Source organism: Tamandua tetradactyla, chromosome 23 (assembly GCF_023851605.1).
Source record: "Tamandua tetradactyla isolate mTamTet1 chromosome 23, mTamTet1.pri, whole genome shotgun sequence".
NCBI lineage: Eukaryota > Metazoa > Chordata > Mammalia > Pilosa > Myrmecophagidae > Tamandua > Tamandua tetradactyla.
Window position 1 is genome coordinate 6,018,571 of NC_135349.1, and position 25,875 is coordinate 6,044,445.

General features: G+C 38.7%; 2 protein-coding genes across 9 annotated transcripts in view; one reads left to right on the top strand and one right to left on the bottom strand.

The window, feature by feature from the left end:
- The window catches only part of RSPH10B (radial spoke head 10 homolog B), a 67,688-nt gene extending 58,407 nt beyond the window's left edge, over positions 1-9,281 (top strand). For 4 of the 6 annotated variants that reach the window (XM_077140572.1, XM_077140574.1, XM_077140575.1 and 1 more), the window contains one exon: positions 51-330. In XM_077140572.1, coding sequence (XP_076996687.1) covers positions 51-228 — 178 coding nt within the window. In that variant the 3' untranslated portion in view covers positions 229-330. Of the gene's footprint in view, positions 1-50; positions 331-6,524; positions 6,811-9,124 lie in introns of those variants that run through there. The other 2 variants (XR_013167787.1, XM_077140576.1) reach the window with 2 other exon arrangements.
- The window catches only part of CCZ1 (CCZ1 vacuolar protein trafficking and biogenesis associated), a 31,692-nt gene continuing 8,003 nt past the window's right edge, over positions 2,187-25,875 (bottom strand). The window contains exons 8-16 of one of the 3 annotated variants that reach the window (XM_077140587.1): positions 25,010-25,091; positions 23,095-23,156; positions 22,710-22,821; positions 14,234-14,267; positions 13,482-13,599; positions 11,035-11,112; positions 4,065-4,223; positions 3,630-3,757; positions 2,187-2,529 (exon numbers count right to left, since the gene is read on the bottom strand). In XM_077140587.1, the coding sequence (XP_076996702.1) occupies positions 2,474-2,529; positions 3,630-3,757; positions 4,065-4,223; positions 11,035-11,112; positions 13,482-13,599; positions 14,234-14,267; positions 22,710-22,821; positions 23,095-23,156; positions 25,010-25,091 (829 nt within the window). In that variant the 3' untranslated portion in view covers positions 2,187-2,473. Of the gene's footprint in view, positions 2,530-3,629; positions 3,758-4,064; positions 4,224-5,189; positions 5,278-11,034; positions 11,113-13,481; positions 13,600-14,233; positions 14,268-22,709; positions 22,822-23,094; positions 23,157-25,009; positions 25,092-25,875 lie in introns of those variants that run through there. The other 2 variants (XM_077140588.1, XR_013167788.1) reach the window with 2 other exon arrangements.

Below are 25,875 nucleotides of genomic sequence, written 5' to 3' on the forward strand. Positions count from 1 at the left end.
GGCTCTGAAATTTCAATGAAAAAAAAAAGATACCTTGTGCTTGCTTTTAGGCTGACTATCTTGAGAGAGGAAGAAGCCAGAAGACAAGACTACGAGACAGAAGTTACCACTATAAAGGAACCAGCAGAGGAGGCCCCCTCCTCGCATTTCACACCTAGTCCTCCTAAAGAGGACACTGTGGCGTCCCAGTCCAGCAAGTCCATGACAAGTAAGAAAAAGAAAAAGTAAAGGTTACTCAATAATGTAAAGAAGAACATGCAAATGTAAAAGAAGGTTAGAACTGCAAGCACTGTAATAACTTTGATAACCAATAAAATGGTTTGCATCTTACTTCTTAAATGCAAAGTTTTTTTCGAGGTTCTAGGAGCTTGGCTCACAGCGTTTCTGCTTTCTTATATAGGTGGATTTCTGAAATTCCTGCATTTTGAAAATTGAGTTGGATGAAAATACAGGCATATGCATATTAAATGTCTATCAAATGTCTGTTTTAAGAAAATCAGTGTAAACTATTGGTATTAAGTCTAGACTCAGATAAAACTGACCAGAAGACCGTGGGCCTGGATGAAGTCATTTCAGCCTCTCCTCTCGAGGATGCCTGCCGGCCCCGGCCCCGTCCTAGGTCCACATGGCGCCTGGCCCGCATGGGCCGCCTCCTCCCCTCCTTGGGACTCTCTGCCTCGCCTTCTCCACGAAGCCCGGGGTCACAGCCCTTTTACCCTTAACAAGGCTGAACAACAGCAACTCCAGTTGAAGAGCGGTTATTTAATTGGTGGCTAAATCGAAACTTTTAGTCTTTGTTAAGAACATTTTATAGTTAATAATTTGTATTAAATTTTAAAGGGGAACCACTGAAAGAATAACAATACAATCTATGGCACCCAAATTAGAAAGAAAAACCTATCAGTCCAACATAAAGCTGGGATAAAAGAAAACAAAGGAAAAGAATGGTAAACAGAAGAGACAAAGGATGGGGAAAAGTACAAACCCATCAGCAGTTACCAGTTTGAACAGCTTAAACTCACTGATTCAAAAACCAAACAATAAAAACCATAGATAAATAGATTACATTTTAAAAATATTCAATATTGAGCTCAATGTCACTCTTTACAAGAGAAACATCCTAAACCACACAGAAATTTTGAAAATAAAGAGATGAAAAAAGATGTAGCAGGCAAATCTAATCAAGGTGACTGGAATATAGCAAGCAATATTAAAAAGTCACAACAGAATTTAAAAGAAGTATTTGTAAGAGGGATAAAAATCAGATAAAGGTAAAAGGACCAACAGCCATCTCATATCTTACATACGCCTTGAAAAGCTGACAAAATAACCACCACGATGAAAGAAACAGGTCAGGAAGACAAAAAGTCAGTGTGAATACAGGTAACTTAACGACTAAATGAACGAGTTAAGAACACAACAGAGAATTGAACAGTGACAAAACAGACATTCTAGGTTGAAAAGTGCAGCAATTTCAAATGACACATCATACACCATGATCAAATCGCAGTGTCATGAGTCAGAGGTCAGCAGTGTGCACAGACAATAAGCAAAGCCTAATACCATTGGAAACTTAAAAAATGCAGTCTTACGTAACTCCCAACTCATAATGGGAATTGAGAATGACAGAGACAGAAAGACAATGAAAACGCTCAGAGTTGTGACGAGTCATTACCGTCCCTCCACCCTAACTTTAGGGACTCACAGGTTTGGGCAGGGTGACCATAGGGGGGCAGACTGGTGGGGGTGGGGCCAAACGGACCATTGCCAACTCTCTCCAGTACTCAAGCCAGTTCCTGGGATGTCCAGACCACCAGAAATTAGGATAAGTGGATAAAATTCTGCCAAACTCCATCTCCACTGTGAAGATGTATGCAGGGTATGAGGAGCACCTTCCATTTAAGCCACGGATGGGACACTCGCACTAAGTTTTCAGTATTGCATGTGGTCTAAAAAATCACTCGAGTGTTCAGGAGGAAAAGCAAATCTAGAAATTATTTGGGGCAAATGCCTAGTAATTCACCACTTCAGGTCTATTGACCAGGGAGGGGACCCCACTGCGAGAAGTGTTAGCTTCTGGGATTTGGACAGTGGGTGGGAAGACAGCCAGGGCCGGAGCCCAGGGCCCGCTGGCCAGCGCGGCCTACAGACGAGCAACAGGAGACACACTAAATGCAAAACCAGGATTTTAAAAACTTTAACAATTTATTTCTCTTATTTTCCAGTAAAATATTCACATGATGTTGAAAGAATGGAATGATAAAGATGTAGATTACCTTTAATTAATTTCACATAAATATTTAAACTCTAAAAATCTCAGAGGATCAGTTTAGAGACTCAGTAGAAACTTGATTCTTCAAAGCCAGTATTGCTTTACTGTTGTCATTCATCCAGTCAACAGTATGACTACCTTGCAGTGGTAACAATGTTTTGCTAAGTCGTTGTTTTAAAAGATCAGAGCGCCATTTATCATTCAATCCAAGAAGAATATGTTGTTGAACTGCGTTGCACAAAGTTTCTTTACCTCTTCTGCAGAAAGAACAGAAAACAGTGAGTAAGGAATAATATAAAAGATTGATAAATGGTACCTTAAATTCTTCTGGAATAAAGTTGAAATAAATGTCTATGTTAATTTTGGCCTTAAATCTCAGAAATCTAGGTAAGAAAATTAATAAAATAAGAGAAAGGGGGAAAAAACTAACAAAATCCACAAGATTTCAATACTGTTGCCTGAGAAATCTTAAACCCAGCACCCAAAGTGCCTAAGACACCCATAGGTTGGGGGATGAGGAGAACACTCTTGGAATATCTCATGTGACAACACAAAAATGCTATTTGAAACCCTGAATTGCAGATCAAGTGCTGCAGAGGAAAAGTCATCTCAATTTTACTAGATTCCAATTTTAGCAAGATCTGTATCTACTGATGTTTCCAATGCATGCAGCTATTAATGCAAGTATTAATATAAAGAGAAAAATCTCACCATTTATGCATAAAATATGCGCCCCCCCAAAAAAAAAAGGTTCACATCTAATTTTGACAGTCTGGGGTGGGTTTTCCTGCCTCCTGGCTTGCTGCATGTCTAGGTACAGGGCAACACCTGCGCCTAGTGACAGCAACACCACCATTTTCTCCATGGCAACAAAGTTCTTATCATCATGGACAAGCAGTTCTTATGTCACTGTGTAGAGGACGGTGCTTTTGATGGAAGGTGGACGGAAAATTCTACATTATTATGCTGCTAAAGCACAGACAGTTGTAAACTGCCACATGAATCTGGCAGTTCTGCATACAAAGTATGTTTTTATCAGAGGACATTTTTTAAAAGGACATTTTTATGCATAGTATATAAAACCAAGGGTTGGTTTTTTTTTTTCTTTTAGCACTGTACACAATAACTTTCTTTGGCTACTGTCAAATTTCCAGTGATACAGGAAAGTTCATCAGACATCCTCTTAAAGAACCATGTAGAGAAAACAAAATAGATCAAATGCTGGTTTCCTTTAAGTACTGGAGGCATCTGTTTAAAGTCTCAATCCATGATTTTTCTATTTACCACATTTCTTAATACAGTGAAAATTTTATATCAATAGCATTAAAATTCTGCTCAAATGCCAAATCCTATTTACCATTTACTTCAATCAGGTTTGCATTTTTTTGATTCAAAATAACATATAGCTCCCGCTGATCAGACTTTTTTCCAACAACCCAATAATCACTCATTGCTTTTACGATGATTTCTTCATCTTCATCCACTCTGTAAGACAAGAGTTTCAAAATGCAATGGTTTATTAATTCATATAGCTAGGCTGAGAAAAACAAACACTCTAAAACAAGAAACAGGAAGCTTTAAGTCACTAGACTGGTTTAGAGAGTGTGCTGACCACATGCAGGGGCCATTCCTCGTGGGCTCACTGACCTCTCTGTCAAGAGGTGGCCCCACAAAGGTGGTCTTCTTTGAGGACCTTGCCAAGGGCCTTCTGGGTCACTAAGCTTTGATAACTGCTTTAATGTATCTTCTCTTGTTAGAAAGGGGACTTCCCTGGAGAAGCTGTTACAATTACCTAGTAAAGTCACTGTTGATGTCACCTAGAATCTTCATTAAATCTGGATGAACAGATGTCAGTGAGACACTGGGTGTTTTCCTCATGTGAATTGTACTTTTCTCTGCTAAATTCATATGGTTGAAGTAGATAAACTTAAACTGGGGTTCTTTTTCAGACCTGTAAAAAAGTCAAAAAAAGGAGTAACGTTCTGAAAGAATAATTATCCAAACTAATACAACTATATCATTAAAGCTTTAAACCTTATAGCTAAGGCCTTGTATTTTCAATGGCTGGGCCTTCAAATCAAGAACTGTTAGTTAAGACATAACAGCCTATTCATTCAGAAGTAACTTATTTGTTATTCATAGGGAATTAGGTATTCAAATATGATGGAATTTTCCAGAGCTGAAGTTTATTTTTCTAAGCAAAAGTATTTTAACCATTATGTGATTTTCATAATAAAAAATTTGACTGTTTTTAAAAAATGCAAACTAAATCAATACAAGCCATTTATCTTCTAAGAGAGCAGTCAGCAAACTACAGCCTTGGGACCAAATCTGGCCTTGTTTTTCTAATAACGTTTTATTGGGACACAGCCATGCCCATTCACTTAAGTACTATCTATGGCTGCTTTCACATTAAAACAAGAGTTAACTGCAACAGTATAGCCCACAAAGCCTAAAATATTTACTACCTGGCCTTTACAGAAAGTTTGTTGGCCCCATTTTAGGAGAGTAACACCTTATTTATTAGGCATTGTTAGGGCATTAATGAAGTGTTCCACACAAGTGACTCTGCCACATAACTGAAGCTAACCACCATAAGCAACAGAACTTGGAATCATCCTAAATGGAAATCTTTCTCAAATGTATTACCCTTTTCTGCTTCCTTGTGTAGTATACTTAAGCAAGTGTCATGAACATGTTAAGTGGGATGTGCCTTTTTACTTTAAAATGACTGGACAATGTAAATACGCTGCCTTCCAAGTAGGCTGGGGTCTGCAAGCTACTTGGGGGTACCACCCGTCAGCTGGGCTGTCCCTTCACCTCACCTCTCACTGGACCCTGAGTTCATACACTGGGGCCTGGGGAGAGCCTGAGCACAGCCCTGCCACTGGGGGGCTCAGAAGCCTTCTCTGCTTACTTCAGGGTTAGGAGCCATGTTCTGGAGGGCTGAGGGTGCCGGAAATCCGACCTCCGGATAAGTGGCTTACTACTGTAATACTTTATATCTAGGCAAAGAAAGAATGTGGATGATTTAGTTTCCAGAAAAATAAAATTCTTATAAAACCAGAATTTTAGTAGGCCCCTAAAACTAAGAAAAATATAGTATAATTACAGTAAAACTGTTTGGAAAGACAAAGAATTTTAAAAGATATCTGGAATGAGTTGCAAACTTAGTGATTTGGATACACAGGTAACTTCAATCAGGTTTAAAGTTCTACCAATATTGTCTAACCCCAAAAGAGTCTCTGTGGCTCTCCTCCATCCCTTAAAAAATATCAAATATCCATTCAAGACAAATTAATTTTTAATATCCCCCAGACTAAAATTTACATTAGAAAATGTTATTTAGATAACTTTAACTACAGGGACAAACATGCACTCTTACTAGTCCATCCTTGATGAAGGTTAACAGAAAAATAGTTACAGTGTAGTGTTAATAAATGAAAATATAAAAAGAGCCACTTACATTCAACATAGCAAGGATAATTTTCATTCTGCAGCCTGTTAATTGTGAATTAGCAGCAGCTGCATTTCTCCAAAGAGCTAAAAACTGAATCCTTTTAAACACCACAACACTTTTTCTGATAAAAAAAAAACCACACAAATTTCCCACCTTCATAAAAAAACATACTAAATCTAATTAACCATGTCAATATAAAATGCCCCAAACAGTAAAAAGGCCCAGGGCTCTTCTTCACAACTTCCTGTGCAGTGTCGTATGTAAAATACTGTCGCAAACAGTGCTGTCCTCAAAAACTGATGGGAGGTTCTCACATTAACTGTAGTGGTGAATGATAATATGTGATTACACAATAGCCACTTAAATGGCTTGTGCACTAGGTTGTATAGTGTGCGAATAAAACTTAAAAAAGAAAATAATAATAGAGGAGGATAATGGGTATGACATATTTTGAGCTTTCTTTTTTTATTTTTATTACTTTTTTTTAGAGCAAGGAAAAATTTCTAAAACTGATGGTGGTGATGAATGCATAACTAAGTGATGATACTCTGAGCCACTGACTGTAAACTCTGGACAGTTACATGGTGTGTGAATATATCTCAATAAAACTCTATTAAAAAAAGATGGAGGGTTGTAGTGTTTCCAGTAGTTATATTCTTTAGTTTTTCAGTTTGTGTGTCCACTAATTTTTTTAGGAGTTTCTGCTTTCTCAAATGTTTCTGCTTTCTGAACTGTCATTTCTTTGCTATGATTAGCACCTCTTGATCAACACTGTTTTCACGTCTACAATAGGGTGAACGCCCAAACAGCTGTGACTACCTTAACCATGCCACACTGCTAAACCAAGATAAAGGAGGTGCCCTCCCCAGAGTGAAGAGCATCCATCTTACCGATGCCAGAGGTTTAAATGTTTAAGGTATGTGAACAACTGTCTAAACTTTTTAGAAGCATGCGAGGAAAGGTCCTATGAGCTCTGGCCCTGTGGAGGGAATCAGTAGGTGTGCAGCGAGCACCTACCTCTGCAGTTTCATGGCGGACCTGGACGTCTATATCTGCAGCACAGAGACAATCTGATTGGTTTGATTTGTTCTTGGCTGTGTTCAGACAGCTAAGGTTGCCATATGATTTCTAGGTGAATGTGGCTATAATGCCTTACTTAGATGTAACTTAGGGTAAAAAACCAAACCAAACCCGAATTGATAAATTTGGGTATTATAAAAAGAAAAACTGGCCTTAATTTATGTTAGATATTAATGTTCTTTATCTTACCTCTTAGAGGAATTAGGAAGTAAAAGAGCTAAGATTCTTGTAACAGGCATGTGAACCCCCTCATGGAAGGAAGTCTTCCCCTGCCGACCTCACCCTCACCTTGGCCATGCACCCCCAGCAGCTGATCCTCACCAGCCCCTATCCTTCATTAAAGGCCCGCCTCTGGGAGAACCGTAGTCAGCCTCCTAAGCAACTGGGTTATTTTACAAATCTAGTCAAAGGACTGATAAAAAAGCACAGAAGAACAATTGTTCACAGGAAAGAGTTCCCTTTTCTAATAACCTTCTATGCCCCCCTCCTCATACAATTTCTAATCTAGTACAGAAGTGGCTAGTGAACAGGGAGCCATGAGGAGCAGAATCTTAAGTCTCAGTCTGGTAAAGCTGATTTGGAGAAAAACAACTTAGTTAGAGCCTCCTTAAGCCCTTAAGAATTCCAGGTGAATGAAAGAGTTAACACAAAAAATAAAACTATAAAAGCACAAGAGGTTAAATGGAGCTTCAGTACTATAAAAATGTGACCCCAAGTATGACATGACACTAAAGATAGAAACTGAAAGGAAAGGATTAGTAAAACACATATAAAGCCCAAACTTCTGTATTATAAGAAATGGTAAGATAAAATTAAAGAAACAGATTGGGAAAAGATATCCAAGAAACATATGAGAAGATGCCCACGCCCAGTGCTACCTATCTGACTGCCAAAATGCAGAGCTCAAAGAACAAGTGGCACGTGGCACTGGTAGGTGATCATGGATGGCTGCACGCTCCGAGGGGACTGGCAGCGGCACCCACATTTGAAATGTACATTCCCTTTGCCCAATAATTCAATTCTAGACTTGAATAGATATCACTCCAAAGAAAGCACATGAAAAAAATGTTTAACATCATTAGCCATCAGGGAAATGCAAATCAAAATCACAATAAGATACCATTTCACATATATCAGAATGACTGCTTTTTAAAAAAACAGAAAATAACACGCTTGGAGAGGATGTAGGGAAATAGGAACAGTCATTCATTGCTGGTGGTGATGTACAATGGTGCAGCCACTGTGGGAGACAGTTTGGCAGTTCTTCAGAAAGTATAGAATTGCCATGTGACCTGGTAATCCAACTTCTAGATATATACCCAAATGAACTGCAAGCAGGGACTTGAACACATATTTGTACACCGATGTTCACAGGGCATTATTCATAATTGCACAAGGTTTCCAAAGTAACCCAAGTGTCTTATCAACAGATGAATGGATAAGCGAGTATAGTGTATACACAGAATGGATTATTAGTCAGCTATAAAGGGAATGAAATTCTGTCACGTGACAGCATGGATGACCCTTGAAGACATCATGTTGAGTGAAAGAAGCCAACACAGAAGCACAAATATTGTTAAGATCTCACTGATACGAAATAATTATAATAAGCCAATTCATAGAGTCAGAACCTAGAATAAAGGTTACCAGTGGCTGATGTGTAGGAAATGGGGCATTAATGCTTAAACTGTGCAGTTTCTCTTTGGGGTTATGGAAGAGGTTTGGTAACAGATGGTGGGGACAGTTGCACAACACTGGGAATTTAATTCATACCAATGAATTATGTTTCGACTTGGTTAAAAGGGGAAGTTTTAGGAATATATATAAATATATATGTTACTAGAATAAAAATTAAAAGAAAAAACATGGGACTGCACAACACAAACAAAAGGGATCCTAATGTAAACCATGGACAGTTAGTAGGACAATTATAAAAATGTTCTTTCATATACAATAAATACTTTCAGTTTTAAATCTGGCTTTAAGACATCCCAAGACTAAATATTCTGGGTTTTAAATTTTATAATTTTATCAGATAAACCTGCTGTCAGCTGTGATGTAACTCACCAACTTTTTTAGCTTTTTAGTGGCCCATGCCTGGCTCTCATGCATCTGATTAGCGGTCTCCCAAGTGGGACTGATGCAGGATGAGCGTTAGGGTTTATGAGGGAATTATCGGAATTCCTATTTCTACCATTTTTATCATGGTCTTTAGAGAGGTCTGTTGTAACATATCATTTCAGTGATACATGAATGTAATTTATCATTCACATAAATTTGGAGGACATGCTTAAAAAAGGTTTTGCTGACAGGTGTGTTCAATTCAGAGAAGTTTTGAGAGCACTGTGGTAAGGCTGCTGCTTCACATCAACAGAAATCCTGAAGAACAGTTTCACTACGTAAACTACTACCCAAGATGGAATAAATTTCAAGAGATACTTTTAAATAAACTGCAGAAAAGCAAAAGGCATTTTCATCAAATCCTCTTTCTACAGCTCCATTTCTTGAATGCTGGAAAGCTATATAACTGAGTTCTTAAAAAACAGACTTTTCTTTTAATGGCATGTAAGTCTCCATTTATACACAAATCAATGTTAGGGAAACCTCAACTGTTACCCTCTGGAATTGGAGTTTTACCACTGCAAATGCTAATTTTCGGTCTAGGTTTAGAGAAAACCTTTGCGGACTCTAGAACCATTGCGCTTCTTATGCCAGGTTCTTAATTTAATCGAATACCAGAAGATGAATGGTATTATTTTTTCCTGGGATTAAAAAATCTGTTGCTTTTGGGGTTAAGAGATTTATTAAATTAAAGCAAATATAGGTTTATATTTTATATCCTTTGTTATGTTGTGCAATTAAGGTCACTATATATAAGATACATTTAAAAAATTTTTCATTTGCTCCTTAAATCTAAGGTTTTTATAATTAAAAGGGACCTGATGACTTTTAGTTTTGCCTCTACGTGTAGAGCTTGAAATTCACTGCAGTCTGGCTACAGCTTCAGGAGGCACATATGATTCCAGGAAATCTGTGAGCCTACTGCTCTCCAACGTCCTGCACTACCACAGATCAATTCTACCTAAAAGAGCAAGGAAGCTAAGCCAAGGAGATAAGCAAGCCACGTTCTGGGGCAGAGAGGGGCTTCCGAGACTGTTCTTTAGATAAGCACAAGCAGAGACCTAGGTGACTTTTCTGGTAATGGCTGTAATTCTCACTCTACAGCTCCCAAACCTCCCTTATGGTTTTAACTGGGGGGTGAGCCAGTGGGGAGCAGGGGGCAGTTGCAGCAGCCCAGGCCCCCTGACTCAGGGGCAGGCCACACTGTGCATGTGGAAGCTCAAGGGACCCGGCCTGGGATGGGAACAGGATGGTCCCTGTTCTGTGGCTGAGAGATGGGCTCCACTGGAGTGCAGGGGTGACTGAGAGGTAGGCTTCACTGCAGAGACAGGGCTGGGAAGTAAGCTCAACCTCAGCGTGTGGAGGGAACCCACATCTTCAGATATATTCTTGTACCTTTTAGAAGGAGCTACCACTCATGGCAAAACCTCTCTTTAAAACTCTGTTGTTGGAATCCCTCCTCAACACTAAGTGGCATGCTGCTGCTACCTCCCCAATCCCTTTGTCCCCTTGGGAACATAAGGGCACTTGGTTCCCCTTGGGAACAACAAGACCACAAATGGACAACACTACAAAGGGTAAGCCAGCTCCAAGTCTTCAGAGTGCAGCCTCAAATCAAAATGGGCTTTTGTTACTCCTTGAGTCAGACTTCTTATGGAGACTTCTAGAAAGCCTAATCAGGGAGAAGGTTCCAGACACTTGTGCATGAGCGGCTTTCAACTAGGGGTGATCCAGCCCCAGGGGCTGTGTGGCCATGTTTGGAGACACTTCTGGGTGTCGCAACAGGCAGGATGCTACAGATTCTAGTGGGCAAACATCCTACAATGAACAGGACAGCCCCTACTGTAATGAATTAGCAAGTTAGGAATGTTGGCAGAGCTGGGCTGAGAAAACCCTGACCTTAACACCGAAGGGGCCCCGAACATAGACTTCAGGTACTTTCCGGTGGAGACTGGATGAGAGAACAGATGGAGGCGCAGGCCTCAGACTGGCCTCTGATCAGGAGGTCGTCAGTACCCCCGCTATGCCACCTCCCACCACTGCCTCAGTGCCTGTGCTGGGGCTTCCATCCTCCTTCCTGGCTGCCCTTACACATGCCAACCTGATTTCTCTGGGATCTGAGCTTCTGAAGAGAGGAGGGGGTCTCAGGAATGGCATGCAGAATGGTTCAGAAGGATTTCTAGAAGAAAAGAACATTATCTTTTAAGGCATATTTTTGTTGATTTTATTGCTTGGCAAGCAACAGCTCCTTATAGAATTTCAGATGTGTCAAGACCCAACTTAAGGTCAACTTTCAAAGATAAGAACAAACAACTACATTTCCAGAACTCCTGCTCTTCAGCATGCTCCTAAACTGTGTCAGGTTTATTTTGTCATCAAGTTTTCCAGGCACCCTATCTTTTCATGGACTACTGACACCTCTAACACGGAGAGATGTGATAAAACAAAGCAAAAAATTAATTTTAGACTCTAAAAGTAGGTATATGCGGATTCACTGGACAAAGTGTTTTCAAACTTTCTGCGTTTGAAAACTTTCATACTAAAATGTCAGAGAGAAAAGTGCCTTCTAATCAACATAACTAATATCCAAGGCCTGCGAGTTTCTTCTGTAAAATCCCAAGGAGATTTGACCTTATTTGCAGGATAGAAAGTACTGAACAGCAAGTTTTACACCTGGATATTTGTTGATGAGTTGCTTAAAATTCATTACATCTACCGAAACCACAGACAGGAGAAGTCAGCACGTCCAGCAATGTCCCAAGGGTCTGGGAGGTTTAAGTATATCATGTGGTTTATTTATCCCTTGAGCTGGCAACTTCATCACTCTTATCCATTAATTCATGATCTGTGGGATCTGAAACAGATTTAACTCACTCATGGCTCCTCCTTCAACAGAAAATCTGGCAGTTACATGGTCAAAACCCAAATGATGAAGCAGCACCGCGAAAACATAGGATGGCTGGGCACTTTCATTTCTTCACCTTATCTTTTCTAAAACTAAGTAAACTGTTGACACTAACAACCCACATCTACTTAAAAAAAATCCCCAAATATTTTCATTTGAGACTCTTTGAGTTCTCTATAGGCTGAGGTTTATATAAGGGAACATATAAATAATATATGGACAATAAAAATACAAAAGGTTATAAATTCATAGCATTTTAGTAACTTTACAAACATATGGAAAGCCCATACAAGCAGAGCTTTTATTTCTCAAAGTGCTTTCCATTGACAAACTTCATTTATTTATTTCTTTTTGGCATGGGCAGGCTTCCTCTCTTTATCTTTTTAGTATCCTGACTTTTTTTCAATTTTATTGAAATATAATCATACATCACCCAAATCATCCAAAGTATAAAATCACTGGCTTACAGTATCATCACATAGTTGTACATACATCCCCATGATGAACTTCAGAACATTTTCATTTCTCCATCAGAAATAAGAATAAAAAATAAAGCCCAAATCCTCCCATACCCATTATCCCCACTATTGTTGACCCAAAGTATTGGTGTAGTAAATTTGTTACTGTTGATGAAGGGATATTAAAATATTACTAACTATAGTCCATAATTTGCAATAGCTATGTTATTTTCTTATACCCCTATTTTATATTTTTTATATTTGTAGTAGTTCATGCAAGAACTTACTTATGTTTATGGTGTTGATCAGTGATATACATGACTTGAAAAAACCACTTTCAGTCAAATCCACCTACAGTATGGCACTATTACTTATAATCCCAATGATGAGCTGCCGTCATCTCTATCCATTCCCAAACATTTACGTTTTTCAACCTGGTTAAGAATTCCATGCATATCAGGTAACTGCTCTCCCTTCCCTAGCTTCTGTCTATCTCTAGGTACCCTATACTCTACATTTTAAGACTCTGAGTCTATACATGTTCTAGTTAGTTCATATTAGTGAAATCATGCCTTATCTGTCCTTTTGTGTCTGGCTCAGCATCTATTTTACATTGAGAACAGAGAGGCAAAAAGAGGCCCGATTACTTTTCACAGTGTTCTGCAGACCGAGAGAGTTAAACTGAGCCTCTGGGGCTCAGCCTCCGCCTTCAAAGCCACCACTCAGTACCTAGTCCTAATGAAGTAAGTCACAATTAATTTCACCCTACAGATTCATGCACAGTAAGAGGAAAAGTGTGTTCAGTCTAAGCAGAGCAAAACCATGCTGGTCACTACTGCCTACGTAAGTTTAGGGCAATGCACCAACGCTAACACTCTAGCTGACTCAGTGGGATGTGTGAGTGACCCTCATGAGTTCACGTCCACGGTCACAATACCCTCAACCCACACATGCCACCAGGGGAGAGCGGAGGATGCATGAACAGATGAGCCAGCCCAAACCATTGCGGTGTGGCGGAAAAACTCAGGTACAGTTCCCCAACCACCTTTTAACAGAACATCACTACTCTCTAGATTCTTATAAAACACACGAATGTTAATATCGTTCTTATTTTTAATTAAAAAAAAAAACCTTCCTCCAAAACCATTTAAATGCTTGAAAGTAAACATGAAGTAAAGTACAAACCCAGATATTCTTTTGTTGATGTTAAATTGCTCACAAATATCAGATGCTAGCACTGTGAGCTGAGGCCCAACAATGCTGTCCAGTCTTCGGCAAAATTCCAACGTAGGCTGTAGAGAGGCTAACAAGTGATTTAAAAAATACCATTAAGTGTTGCAACATGTTGTGTTAAAAAGGTCAAAACTCATTTTCCCTTCCAATATTTAATAACAATATTCAAATTAAAACTGCTGAATTGGGAAGGAAAATAAATGATATCCTCTGCCTCTAAGCGAAAGAGAAACAGGAGTCAAATTTAGTTCTATTTGAGATGGAAAAAAGCGGAAGACCTATCCCCCAGTGAAAAGTTGATGTAAGCACTCTTGTGGGTTGGCAAATAGGCTGCCTACCCCAGGCAGACCTCAGAAGGCCAACTAGCTTTCCTGCAAACATGACATAGAACACACGGGGCCGAGCACAGCTCAGGTGCATTTCAAACATTTAACCCATTCACTGCCCAGAAACCCCTTTGAGCTGGCTACTATTACCAAGACCATTCCACAGTAAGGAAGGCCCTGACAGGTGCCAAATGCACCGGCAAGTGCAAAAGCCAAGGGTTTAGACAGCTACTGAGAGGTCCAAGGTGGGGGAATGGTGTGTTACTGGAGCCTCTACGTTGCTTTTGACAATATACTTATTTAAAAATAGAAAACAGCAAACTTGAAGAGAAAATGCTTATTGAATTGGGCTGAAGTCAGATCCAGGTGTGTACTTACCATCAATCATAAAGCACACAGCTGCACTCATGGCCTGGGGAGAGAAAACAAACCAATGATTACAAAATGAAACAAAAAAGGAGACTTTAAACATGGTACCAAAGTGAACTCACTTGAATCCTGGCCTGAACTAACCAACTATAAGAATATTTTTTTAGGCAACTGGAGAGCACTCAGCATGGACTGGATGTCAGATGGTAGGAAGGAATTACTGTTTATTTTGCCAGGCGTTGGCAGGGGCTGGGTTGCCATGCTGAAGTGGATGTCCTTATCCCTTCGAGGCACAGACTGGAAGGATTTATGAGTAAAATGACAGGATGATTTAAAGTTCTTTGGCTAAATAAGTTTATAAAGGTAGGAGGGGACAAATGTCAGATTGGTATATTGTTAACTACTAAAGCTGTGTGAAGGGGTACCTTGGCGTTCTTTTTTTGTGTATATTTGATAATTTCCATTAATACAAGTTGTAAAATACCTAGCAAATTAATGTCCCTGACTCATTTTATATTATCCCCATAAATAATTACAGTTATGACAGTAGCAAGTAACAGCAACCCAGAGCAAAAAACCATAAATAAAATAACCTTTATCAGAGCGATATATAAAGACCAAATAGAAAAATACAAGCCCTATAAAGAAAAGGCAAGAGTCTTCCTTTCCTGAGCCCTGCTTCCAAGATGACAATTTTAACCGTTTTAGGTGGCATGGCCATATCATTATTTATCACATTAGACAAGGTACTGATTCCCACTCATGTCACCATGGATGTGGCATCTTCATCTGCCTCTCCCTCTCCACCCACTGTTGTTTAAAGCCATTCTAGTTCTTCCCTGGCCACCTGACAACTTCAGACTGCTCATTTCTCACCACATCAGGCACAGGCACACTCTCTTGAAGCACTACATGAGAACTTTTAGTCTTCTGCCTAACCCCCTCCTGTCCCCGCTTCCACCTCCCCACCATTCTATTAGCTATGACTTCTATTAGCTATGAAATAGAGTATATAATGACATATACTCTATTTCGTAATCAAATCACAATTAGGATTTGCTTATAAACAGGTTGCAAAATTGGTGGCTTATATATCCATCCAACATAGGTGTTTTATTTGTGTGTAAAATAGTTTGGACTTAGTTACCAACTAATTTTATAAGAAAATTCCAATTTCCAGCCTCTTCTGAAGTATTAGGAGATCTGGGACACTGGCTCTCCATTCCCATGAGGCACTCGCTAGCTGGTCCTAGGTAATGGCTAGCCTCTCTGGGAGCTTTTCCACACACCGTGACCTTGTCTGCACCACTGGCGACTGAAGCCCGATCCAGCCTGCCTCACTTGTGTCTGCCATCTGCAGGGCTTTATGGAGGCATCTGAGTATGTGGCTCCTTAGGACACAAGGTGACTTTTTTAATGCCTTTTAAGTCTATTTAGAAACATTATTATGAATAATTTCAAACATACATTAAAAAGTACCCGGAATATTCTAAGAAATGATTATGATGATGAATATGCAACTATATGATGATACTGTGAATTACTGATTATATATGTAGAACGGAATGATCATATGTTAAGAATGTGTTTCTTTCTTGTCATATATATTTTTTTAATTTAAAAATTAATTAAAAAAAATTAAAAAAAAAAAAAGTACCCAGAATAGCATAAAGCCACTACACTCCCAAAGACCATCAATGCATGGACAAGCCTACCCTGTCTTCTGTCCCTATCCATATACTGTTGAAGCTGATTGTGCCAGTTTGAAACTTTTGTGTACCCCAGAAAAACCATGTCCTTTAATTCTGATTCAATACTGAAAGGTGGAAACTTTTGATTAGACTGTTTCCATGGATATGTGACACACCCAACTGTGGGTGTGATTTTTTGATTAGATGGAGATGTGACTCTGCACATTAGGTGGGTCTTGATTAGTTTACTGGAGTCCTTTAAGAGAAAGCATTATGGAGAGAGTTCAGATTGGACAGAGCCAACATGAGACCCAGATGTCTGGAGATGCAGAAAGAAAAATGCTCCTGGAGAAGCTGTTTGAAATGAAAAACCAAAGGACCAGTATATGCCAGCCATATGCCTTCCCATATGACAGATTATCAGCTTTCTTGAGTCAAGGTATCTTTTCCTGGATGCCTGAGTTTGGACATTTTTATGGCCTTAGAACTGTAAACTAGTAATGTAATAAATTCCCTTTTTAAAAGCCATTCCATTTCTGTAATGTTGCATTCTGGCAGCTTCAGCAAACCAATCCACTGGTCTCAGATACAGTACCTCTAAGACCATCTACCTTTCCAGTATGCATCCATAAAACATGCAGATTCTTGGAAGCACTTCCAGAATGGCAGCATGAGAAGCTCCACACACCCTCTCCCCCAGTGAAACAACCATGACTGGAGAAAATTATAAAGCACAACCATTTCAATTTCCAGAGGGAAACTGTCCTAAGGGCATACAACAAATGAAGAAACATTTATTCAAGAAAATCTACTAAATCTCAAGTATGAACCATGACAGTATGTGGCATCTGCATCATGACCCACTCCCTCCCCGCCCCCTTAGTTCAGTGTGACAGAAGCTATACTCTAGATGGGTGCACCCAAGAAAACAGAGCACCTCTTCCCCCAGGACCCAATCTAGGGCTATGGTTTCTACCTGGGAGGACAGGCCTTGAACATTTCTCTTCTCCCCCAGTTCTGTGATACAGACGCTCTATTCTAGGCAAAAGGAGCCAACAGGACTGGGGTACTCCTCCTGCACCCAGCCCCCCACTCACAGGGTAGAGATTCTATCCCAGGTGTGCAGGCTGAGAACATGAGGCCCCAAATGCCCTTGTCCCCACTCACTCACAGGGTGGACGTTCCATGGCAGGAGATTTAAGCAGAGAAGACCAGAAGCTTCTGCTCCTACCTGGTGTCCCACTTGCACAGCAGGGGTGTCATTCCTAGGGCAGTGGGCCACCCTTCCTGTCTTAGCAGCAAAGTTTCTGCCTGGGGAGGAAAGGTAGGCCATAAAAACTGATATTTGAGTAGCTCTTCCTAAGGGGCCTGATTTTTGTGGGGAAGTTCAAGCCTAACGTACTGTCATAACAATGGTTATTTTGGTGGAACTCAATTAAGAGGCAACTAACTGATAGCACCATGATAGCAACAAGTAAAACAGGAGAACAGCCACAAGTTCAAAAGCCAGAACCAAGGAAAGAGGCAATTAAGAACAGCTCTCCAGGGTTAGAGCAAGGTTCAGAGACTCACCTCAAAACTACCCCTTGTGAAGGGATACAGACTGTACAACGGGACTGGATATAAAAACTCAGAAATGGACAGCACAATACTACCCAATTGTAATGCAATTATGTTAAAACACTGAATGAAGCTGCATGTGAGGTATTGGTTTTTTGTTTTTTTTTTCTTTCTATTATTGTTTTAATTCTTATTCTGTTGTCTTTTTATTTCTTTTTCTAAATTGATGCAAATGTACTAAGAAATGATGAATATGCAACTATGCGATGTTATTAAGAATTACTGATTGTACATGTAGAATGGAATGATTTCTAATTGTTTTGTTAATTCTTTTTTTAATTAATAAAAAATACCCAGTAAAAGAAAAAAAAAAAAAAAAACTACCCCTTGCACAGAGGCTCAAATTTAATTGGATCAGACCAGGAAGCAGTTTATGCCTCAAGGTGGTGTGGAAAACAACAGAACAATCAGCTAGCAAAGGCTACCAGCTGGGTGTGCCATCAGTGGATGGAGACCAGCTAAAACTTAACTGGGAGACAAGTGACAGAGAGAACTAAAGAAGCCCCTGAGAGGAGGAAGGTCGGGGGACAGGTGCATGTCTAAGGCTGTACACCCCAAGGGGCAGCAGTAGAGGCTGCACACTGTGTGTATGTATGGGTGTGTGTGTGTGTGTGTGCAGCCTCACTGAGACAGTCCCGCCAATCATTAAGCAAACAAGCAATCAGTAAACAACAGCTAGCTTTCAGGGGTGGGTGTGAAGCAGCTACAATATTTTATCTTAAATGTTCAGTTTTCAAAAATAAAATTATGAGGCATGTCAAGAAACAAAAAACGTGACACATTCACAGAAATAAAGCAAGCATGAGAAAGTGCCTCTGAGATGTTGGACCCAGCAGACAAAGACTTCAAAGCAGCTACTATAAATATGATCAAACCATGCTTAAAGAACTAAAGGAAGGTATGATGACAATGGGTCATCAAATAGTGACTATCAGTGAAGAGACAGAAATTATAAAAGAGTACCAAATAGAAATTGTGGAGCTGAAAAGTACAAAAACTAGAATGAAAAATTTGTTGGAAGGGGCTCAACAGTAGATCTGGGAGAAGTAAGAATCAAAGAAATCAATGTGGGACCGTACCAACACATGTGTGATGTACTACCAGAGAGGAAAAAAAAGATCAGGAAAAAAATGAGGAAATAATGGCTGAAAATTTCTCAAATTTGATGAAAAACAGTAATCTGCCCATCCAAGAAACTCAACAGACTCCAAGTAAGACACTCGGAGGCCCATACTCAAACACATCATAGCCAAATGTTATAAGGAAAAGTCTTGAAAGCTGCAAGAGAAAAAAAGACTCCTCAGGTACAAAGGAATCCCATTAAGATCAACTATTGACTTCTCACCAAAACTGCTTGTTGTATCCTGGAAAGCAAGATGGGTCACCTGCAGCTCTACTGGAGCCCCCCACAAAATTTGCCCAGTGCTCCCACTCTGGCCATGATCGCTCACAATGGCAAAGTCTGATCCAGAAATACAGTCTCAGTATGTGCTGCCAATGCATCCATCAATCCGCAAAGCATACGGACTTTATCAAATTGACTAAGTGACCTTCCTTGAATGGACTGTTCAAGACATCTACCCTGCTAAAGAAACAATGCTAGCACTCTGTAGATAAAACAAAACTAAAAAATTGTCAATAAAACAAACAAAAAAACAATGGAGGCCCGAAAGCAGTGGGGTGACATATTCAAAGGGCTGAAACTACCTCTCAAAATTGGTGAAAGAAAGACATCCCCAAATAAACAAAAGCTGTGAGTATTAGTTGCTAACAAACCCACTTTACAAGAAATACTAAAGGAAGCTCTTCAGGCTGAAAGCAAGTAACAACAGAAGGTAGTTCAAATTTGCATGAAAAAACCCAACAATGCCAGTGAAGGTAAAGAGGTAGGAAATTATAAAAGACAGAATAACTGCCTATTTCTGCTTTCTTCCCTTAAATGACTTAAAAAGCAACTGTATAAAACAATATATATATATATAAGATTGCATTGTTGTACTATTAGAAATGTAATATATTTGAAAACAATAGGCAAAGAAGCAAGTTGAAACAAACTTTTACTGGAATAAAGAAATGACACCATATAGTAATATGAATCTACAAGAAAAAATAAGAAACCCAAAAACGGTAAATACGAAGGTTAATATAACAAATTCTATAAATATATACTTGCTCCTTCTTTCTCAGCTCCTTTAAGAGATAACTATTTATACAAAATTATAGTTATAACAATGTATTTTGGAGCTTTTAAAATATATGGGCATCATAACAAAGTGCACAAAAAGGGGAAGAAGAAATAGAGCTAGATAGAGTAACATTTCTACATCTCACCAGAATTCACTTAGTATAAATTTGAAGTCAGTTCTCAAAAAATTAAAATGAAAAAAATTCATTTAAGCAATTAAAATGTTGACATAAAAAAGTATTATTCATTTAATGCAAAAGAAAGCAGTAAAGGAGGAACCAAGGAACAAAAAAAATCATGAAACAGAAAACAGAAAGTAAAATGGAAGCCATAAAACCAATTCTATCAATAATAACATTAAATATGAATGGAGGGCAGTGCAATGGTGCCTTAGTAGCAGAATTCTCGCCTGCCATGCCAGAGACCCAGGTTCGATTCCTGGAGACTGCCTATGCTAAAAAAAAAAAAAGAATGGATTACTCAATCCAATCAGAGGGCAGAGACTGTAAGACTGGCTGAAAATAGAACAAGAGATAAAAATCAACGAAATAAAAAGTTGGTTCTTTGAAAAAAATCAACAAAATTGAAAAATCTTTCATTTGACTGTCTGGAACCAGAAAAATACAAAGATGACTCAAATTACTGAAATCAATAATGAAAAGAGGCAGTATCACTACTGACCTGACAGAAAGAGAAAGGATTACAAGGCAACACTATGAATTACTATCCATCTGCAAATTAAGTAACTTAAATGAAATTGTTAAATTCCAGAAAGACATAAACTACTGAAACTAACTCAAGAAACAGAAAAGAAGAAGAATCCTATAACCTACAAACAAGTAAAGAGGGTGAATTAGTAATTTTAAAACTTCCCACAATGTGACATCTAAGGATATAAGTCTCCCTGGCAACAAAGGACATGACTCCCAGGGAACCATGGGTTCAAAACTGCCTTCCTGAACACAAGGGGGAAAAGAAATGTAACAAAATAGGTATCAGTGGCTAAGAGATTTCAAATCGAGTTCAGAGGCTGTTCTGGAGGTCATCTCATGCTAACTTCAGCTAGATAATGCTAATTGCTATGCTCTGCCATGCCCTAACCCACAGTATTCCTGTAAACCCTAAAAAATACCCAAGGCTCTATCTAAGACTCTAATAAAGTTTCACTCGCTAAGTTTATTTTTCAGAAACCTATAACCTCCAGATGGTTCTTGTTCTAGTTTGCTAGCTACCAGAATGCAATATACCAGAAACAGAACGGCTTTTAAAAAGGGAAATTTAATAAATTGCTAGTTTAACGTTCTAAGGCTGAAAAAATGTCCCAATTAAAATGAATCTACAGAAATGTCCAATCAAAGGCATCCAGGGAAAGATACCTTGGTTCAAGAAAGCTGATGAAGTTCAGGGTTTCTCTCTCATCCGAGAAGGTACATGGGGAACAAAGTCATGGTTTCTCCCTCAGCTGGAAGAGTACCTGGCAAGCACAGCTTCGTCTGCTAGCTTTCTCTCCTGGCTTCCGGTTTCATGAAGTTTCCCTGGGAGGCGTTTTCCTTCTTCATCTCCAAAGCACTGGCTGATGGACTCTCTGCTTCCTGGTGCTGCAGGATTCTCTGCTCTCTCCGAATCTCCTCATTCTCCAAAATGTTTCCTCTTTTATAGGACTCCAGAAACTTATCAAGACTCATCCAAATGGGTAGAGACATGCTGTCACCTAATCCAGCTTAATAACCACTCTTGATTAAATCACACCTCCAGGGAGATGATCTGATTACAGTTTCAAACATACAGTATTGAATAGGGATTATTCTGCCTTTATGAAATGGGATTTAGATTAAAACATGGCTTTTCTAGGGGACACACATCTTTTCAAACCAGCACAGTTCCTAAGCTAGATAAACCCTGAAACCCAGAGTTAACAATCTCTCCAAGAACATCAACCAGTTGCATCCCTCTAACTCATAATGTTGAACCCCTTTTTAACATGAAAAAGTTAGAATGGCCACAGTCCAAATATCCCTAAAGATTGGGAGCAGGATCAAAGGAAAAGGAGGAGTTGCATCAGAGAAGATAGGATTTAACAAGTGACTATGACTATTGAATCATTACACTGATTATTTCTTTTTAGTCTCCAGTGTCTTAGAGCAGCTAGAAGGAAACACCTGAAGTGGTGGAACTGTAACTCATACCATACTTTGAAATTTGTTCTAAAAGTATCTGCTTTAAAATGTATTGCTTTTTTGTATATATATTTCACAATAGAAAATGTGAAAAAAAAAAAAAAAACTTCCCACAAAGAAAAGACCAGGTACAGATGGTACCCTGTGGATACTACCAAGCATTTAAAGGATTAATACCAATTCCTCACAAACTCTTTCAAAAACTAGGAGGAGGGAACACTTCCCAACTCATTCTGTGAGATCAGTATTACCCAAATACTAAAACCAGATGTTCCTCTCCAATCCCTCTCTTTCTAAGCTTTTAAGACATAAAATTTAATTGTCCATCAGGCAGAAAGATAACAAGCACACGTGCTCAGTCTTCTTCCAGGAACCAAAAATTACCTTTTTTTTTTTTTAATCTCAATTTAAATAAATATATAACCTCACAAGATAATACCCTGACAGATACTACACACTCTCCTTATAGAATTAGTGAGACCACGGCTTTAAAATCAGAGCAAAAGTCAACTTCACTGGCAAGGAGCCAAGGCCCATACCCAGAAGACAGCACCAGCTTTGGCCAGCCTTTGATTTGTGAGCATCAAGACTTCAAATGTTTGTTGATCACAGCCTCACAAAATCACAAAATCATTTTACAGGAATTGAAATTAAAGAGTATTCCAGAAGAGCATTCATTTTGAGTTTTACAAGAATCAGAACTTCCAACAACTTTTCTCAGAAACAAAGGTTTGCATAGGTACTAAATTATACATGCAAGAGAGATTTACTTTAGTATTAATCTGAAACACTGGAAGTAAAATAGTTGTTACCTTATAAACAATTAAATGGAGTTCTTCATAAGTGTCATCTGTGTTTACAAAAATTTTGGGGAATCTGCATTTTGCTTCCGGATCATTAAGGTTCAAGGGTCCAGTAAGAAATCTTAAAAGTAAGCACAGAGATGACTCAGTTCAATCAAGTAAGTTATAAAAAGTAATATATAAACAGAGCACATTCCTATTTAATACATAGTTTTTTGAAGATAGATACTATTTGGAAAACACCAAATCAGAATATGATAAAGTAGTAGTTTTAATTCATAATAATCAAAATTTCCTTTGTGATCACTGCAATAAAATAGGACAAAGGTAATTCAGTGTTTGTGATGTCATGTTTGCCAAAAGAGATAATAAAGTGCAATATTATATTACCTACCTTCCATAGTGTTGAAGATTTCCTGGCATTTCTGTCCTTATTGGAGAATCCCTTCCTGCTAACTACAGACAAATTTAATTTTGAGAAATGACTTATTAGAATTTTCACTTGTAAAGATTTGAAAAACAGCAATACTTGGTTCCATGCCATTTCTTTGGTAGCAATTCCTCACATCCTCCCCAACCCCCTAAAAAAATGGAGGGGGTGGTGCACGGGTGGTTCAGTGGTAGAATGCTTCGCCTTCCATGTGGGAGACCTGGGTCCGCTTCCCAGACCACATCCAAAAAAAAAAAAAAAAATGGAGGAGGGATTACAGAGGAACATAAAAAATCTTAAATCAGAACTGTCAAAACATAACTGCATTCCATCCTAAATTCCATATACTGATTTAGTTCCTTTTATAACAACACTGTAATTTCCATGTGGTTAATATATGCTAGGCAATGTGCTAATTAAGCACATGATATAAACTACTTAATTTCATCTCACATCCCCTATCAGGAACGGACTGTTCTCACTTTCTAGATGTGGAAACTGAAGTTCACTAAAGGTCACCCATGTGCAAAGCTCCTAATCAGCAGGGCCAGGGATCAAATGCAAATCATCTGATTTCAACATCCCAGCCTTTAATCATCACTCTTCCTCCTCATAAATTTCTATTTGTAATGCAATTCCTAGTTCCTTTTGCTAAAAGATGCACTATTTCAACTTGCACAGAAAATGGAGAAAAAAGAATTCAATAGTCATTAAGCTAAAAATTATTATTTCTCTAAATATCTTTGAAACTCTTCTAGTCTGTATAAAGTTTTGAAAGACTAAAAAACATGGCAAATCCAATGGTAAACATGTACAGTCTGACTTTCATATATGTGGTATGTACTGAGAGAGAATACATGTATGTATCCACTCCATGCTGCCAAGTTTATACTGTGGTATCCTAATTTACAACCCCAGCTCTTTAGGTACATAATAAGGTTATCAGACAGAGTTTTCTGTGTGGCAATAGCACTGCCACACACTGAAAAGCCTCCCGAAGTGATCCTTCAGGATGGGTGCCGTTACAAACATGAGGAGTGTAGTTGTAAGCAGGTGCTTTCGCGTCAGGCCTAAGCGCTAAATCAGGTCCTGGCTCTGCCACTTACTAGCTGGGAGATTCTAGGTAAAGTCGTTTAAACCCACTAAGCCTGAGTATCCTCATAGGTAAGATGAAGATAAAGGTACCCAACTCTTAATACAGTTGTCAGGATGTAATGAGATAATGGCATGTAGAAAGTACTCAAGAAATGTTAGCAACTGAATCAAAACTACTTAGGAAGAAACTAAGTCCTTCTCAAAATCTTGCTTTCAATTTCTTATCAGAGATTTTTTTTCTGTTGTTTTATGTCATAGCCTTAAAAAATAGAGAGAGAGCATGCCTGGTGCACCTGAGGCAAAATGGTGATTTCATAGGGTACTCTGGAAGAATCCAGCCCTATTATGTAAAGTTCTTTGCAAAAGATTGGGAAAATTTAGTACCAGAGTAGAAAAGGCTAGGCAGGCCATATAATAACTACTCAAAATTAGATCTCATATTTTTAGATGAAAATATTATAGGATTAACCTTTGTTTAATCAAAGATCACTAGCATCTTAAAAGTTCCCAGACCCTACCTAAAAAAACAGTATTTTCTGTACTCAATGAACAACTCTTTTTGAAAACATATCTTTGCAATTGCATTTGCATTTAACAAACTGTCTGAGAAGAGCTGGCTTATGTGGTTACCTATGCTACTGGATATGCAACTATATAAATGTCACTAAATATCAATCTACTAATGTAAAACATAGTTCAGATGTGCCTACCTTACACTGTTCCCCCTTTCTGCCCCACCACCTCCCAAATGTGTGTGAGTGTATATCCATTTTTCTTTTCATACCTCAGGTTCAATGTGCCTTGGAAACAGAGATGTGGTGAGGTATTTGTATAAAATTCTCATGTCATCTTGCTCTAATCCACTCCTGAAACAGAAAAGATTTGTGATAAAAGTCGGACTTTGATCTTCTAGCCTTCCATTGCTCTATGATACAGTTCATCTTTTCTTTTCTTGTACATTGTATCAAGAAGCTCTTTCCTTGACTGGGAATGTAAAAAAAGGAATGAATTAAGTTTGAGTTCCAGCACTAGAAGATTATTTTAACTTGCTAAAGGCTACTACTATGTAGTCCTGTATTTTATAAACCATTTCAAATAAAAATTCACAGCACACCTGATTCTCTGGTTGAATTCCATGTCAGATCATTCAGAGAGCAATAAAAACCGCAGCAGCCCATCTCACACAGGACTTCTCTGAACCCTCAGGGCACACAGTAACGCCCCTTCACCTGGGATCCCAGAAAAACACTGGCACACTGCAGACAATGAACTTGATCCTGCTGTGCCTCAAAAATGTATGCGGATTTTTTTTAACTTAAAAAATAAATATATGGTTATACACACAACTCAAAAGTCACCATTTCAACCATTCCTTAGTACACAAATCAGTGGCATTAATTACATTCACAATGTTGTGCAACCATCAACACCATCTGAAAACAGAAATTCTACCCATTAAGCAATAACTTCCTACTGTATGTGGGATTTATTGTCTGGATTACTGCAGACATGCAAAGGAGGAAGAGAAAGAAACAGACTTTCATGCAAACATCTAATCTGAAATGAGGAAAGAACAAGTAGCATGTGGGGAAAATGATGAGAAACCAACAGGCCTAACTCTACTAGAAATCAGTTTTGTAGTTAGGGATA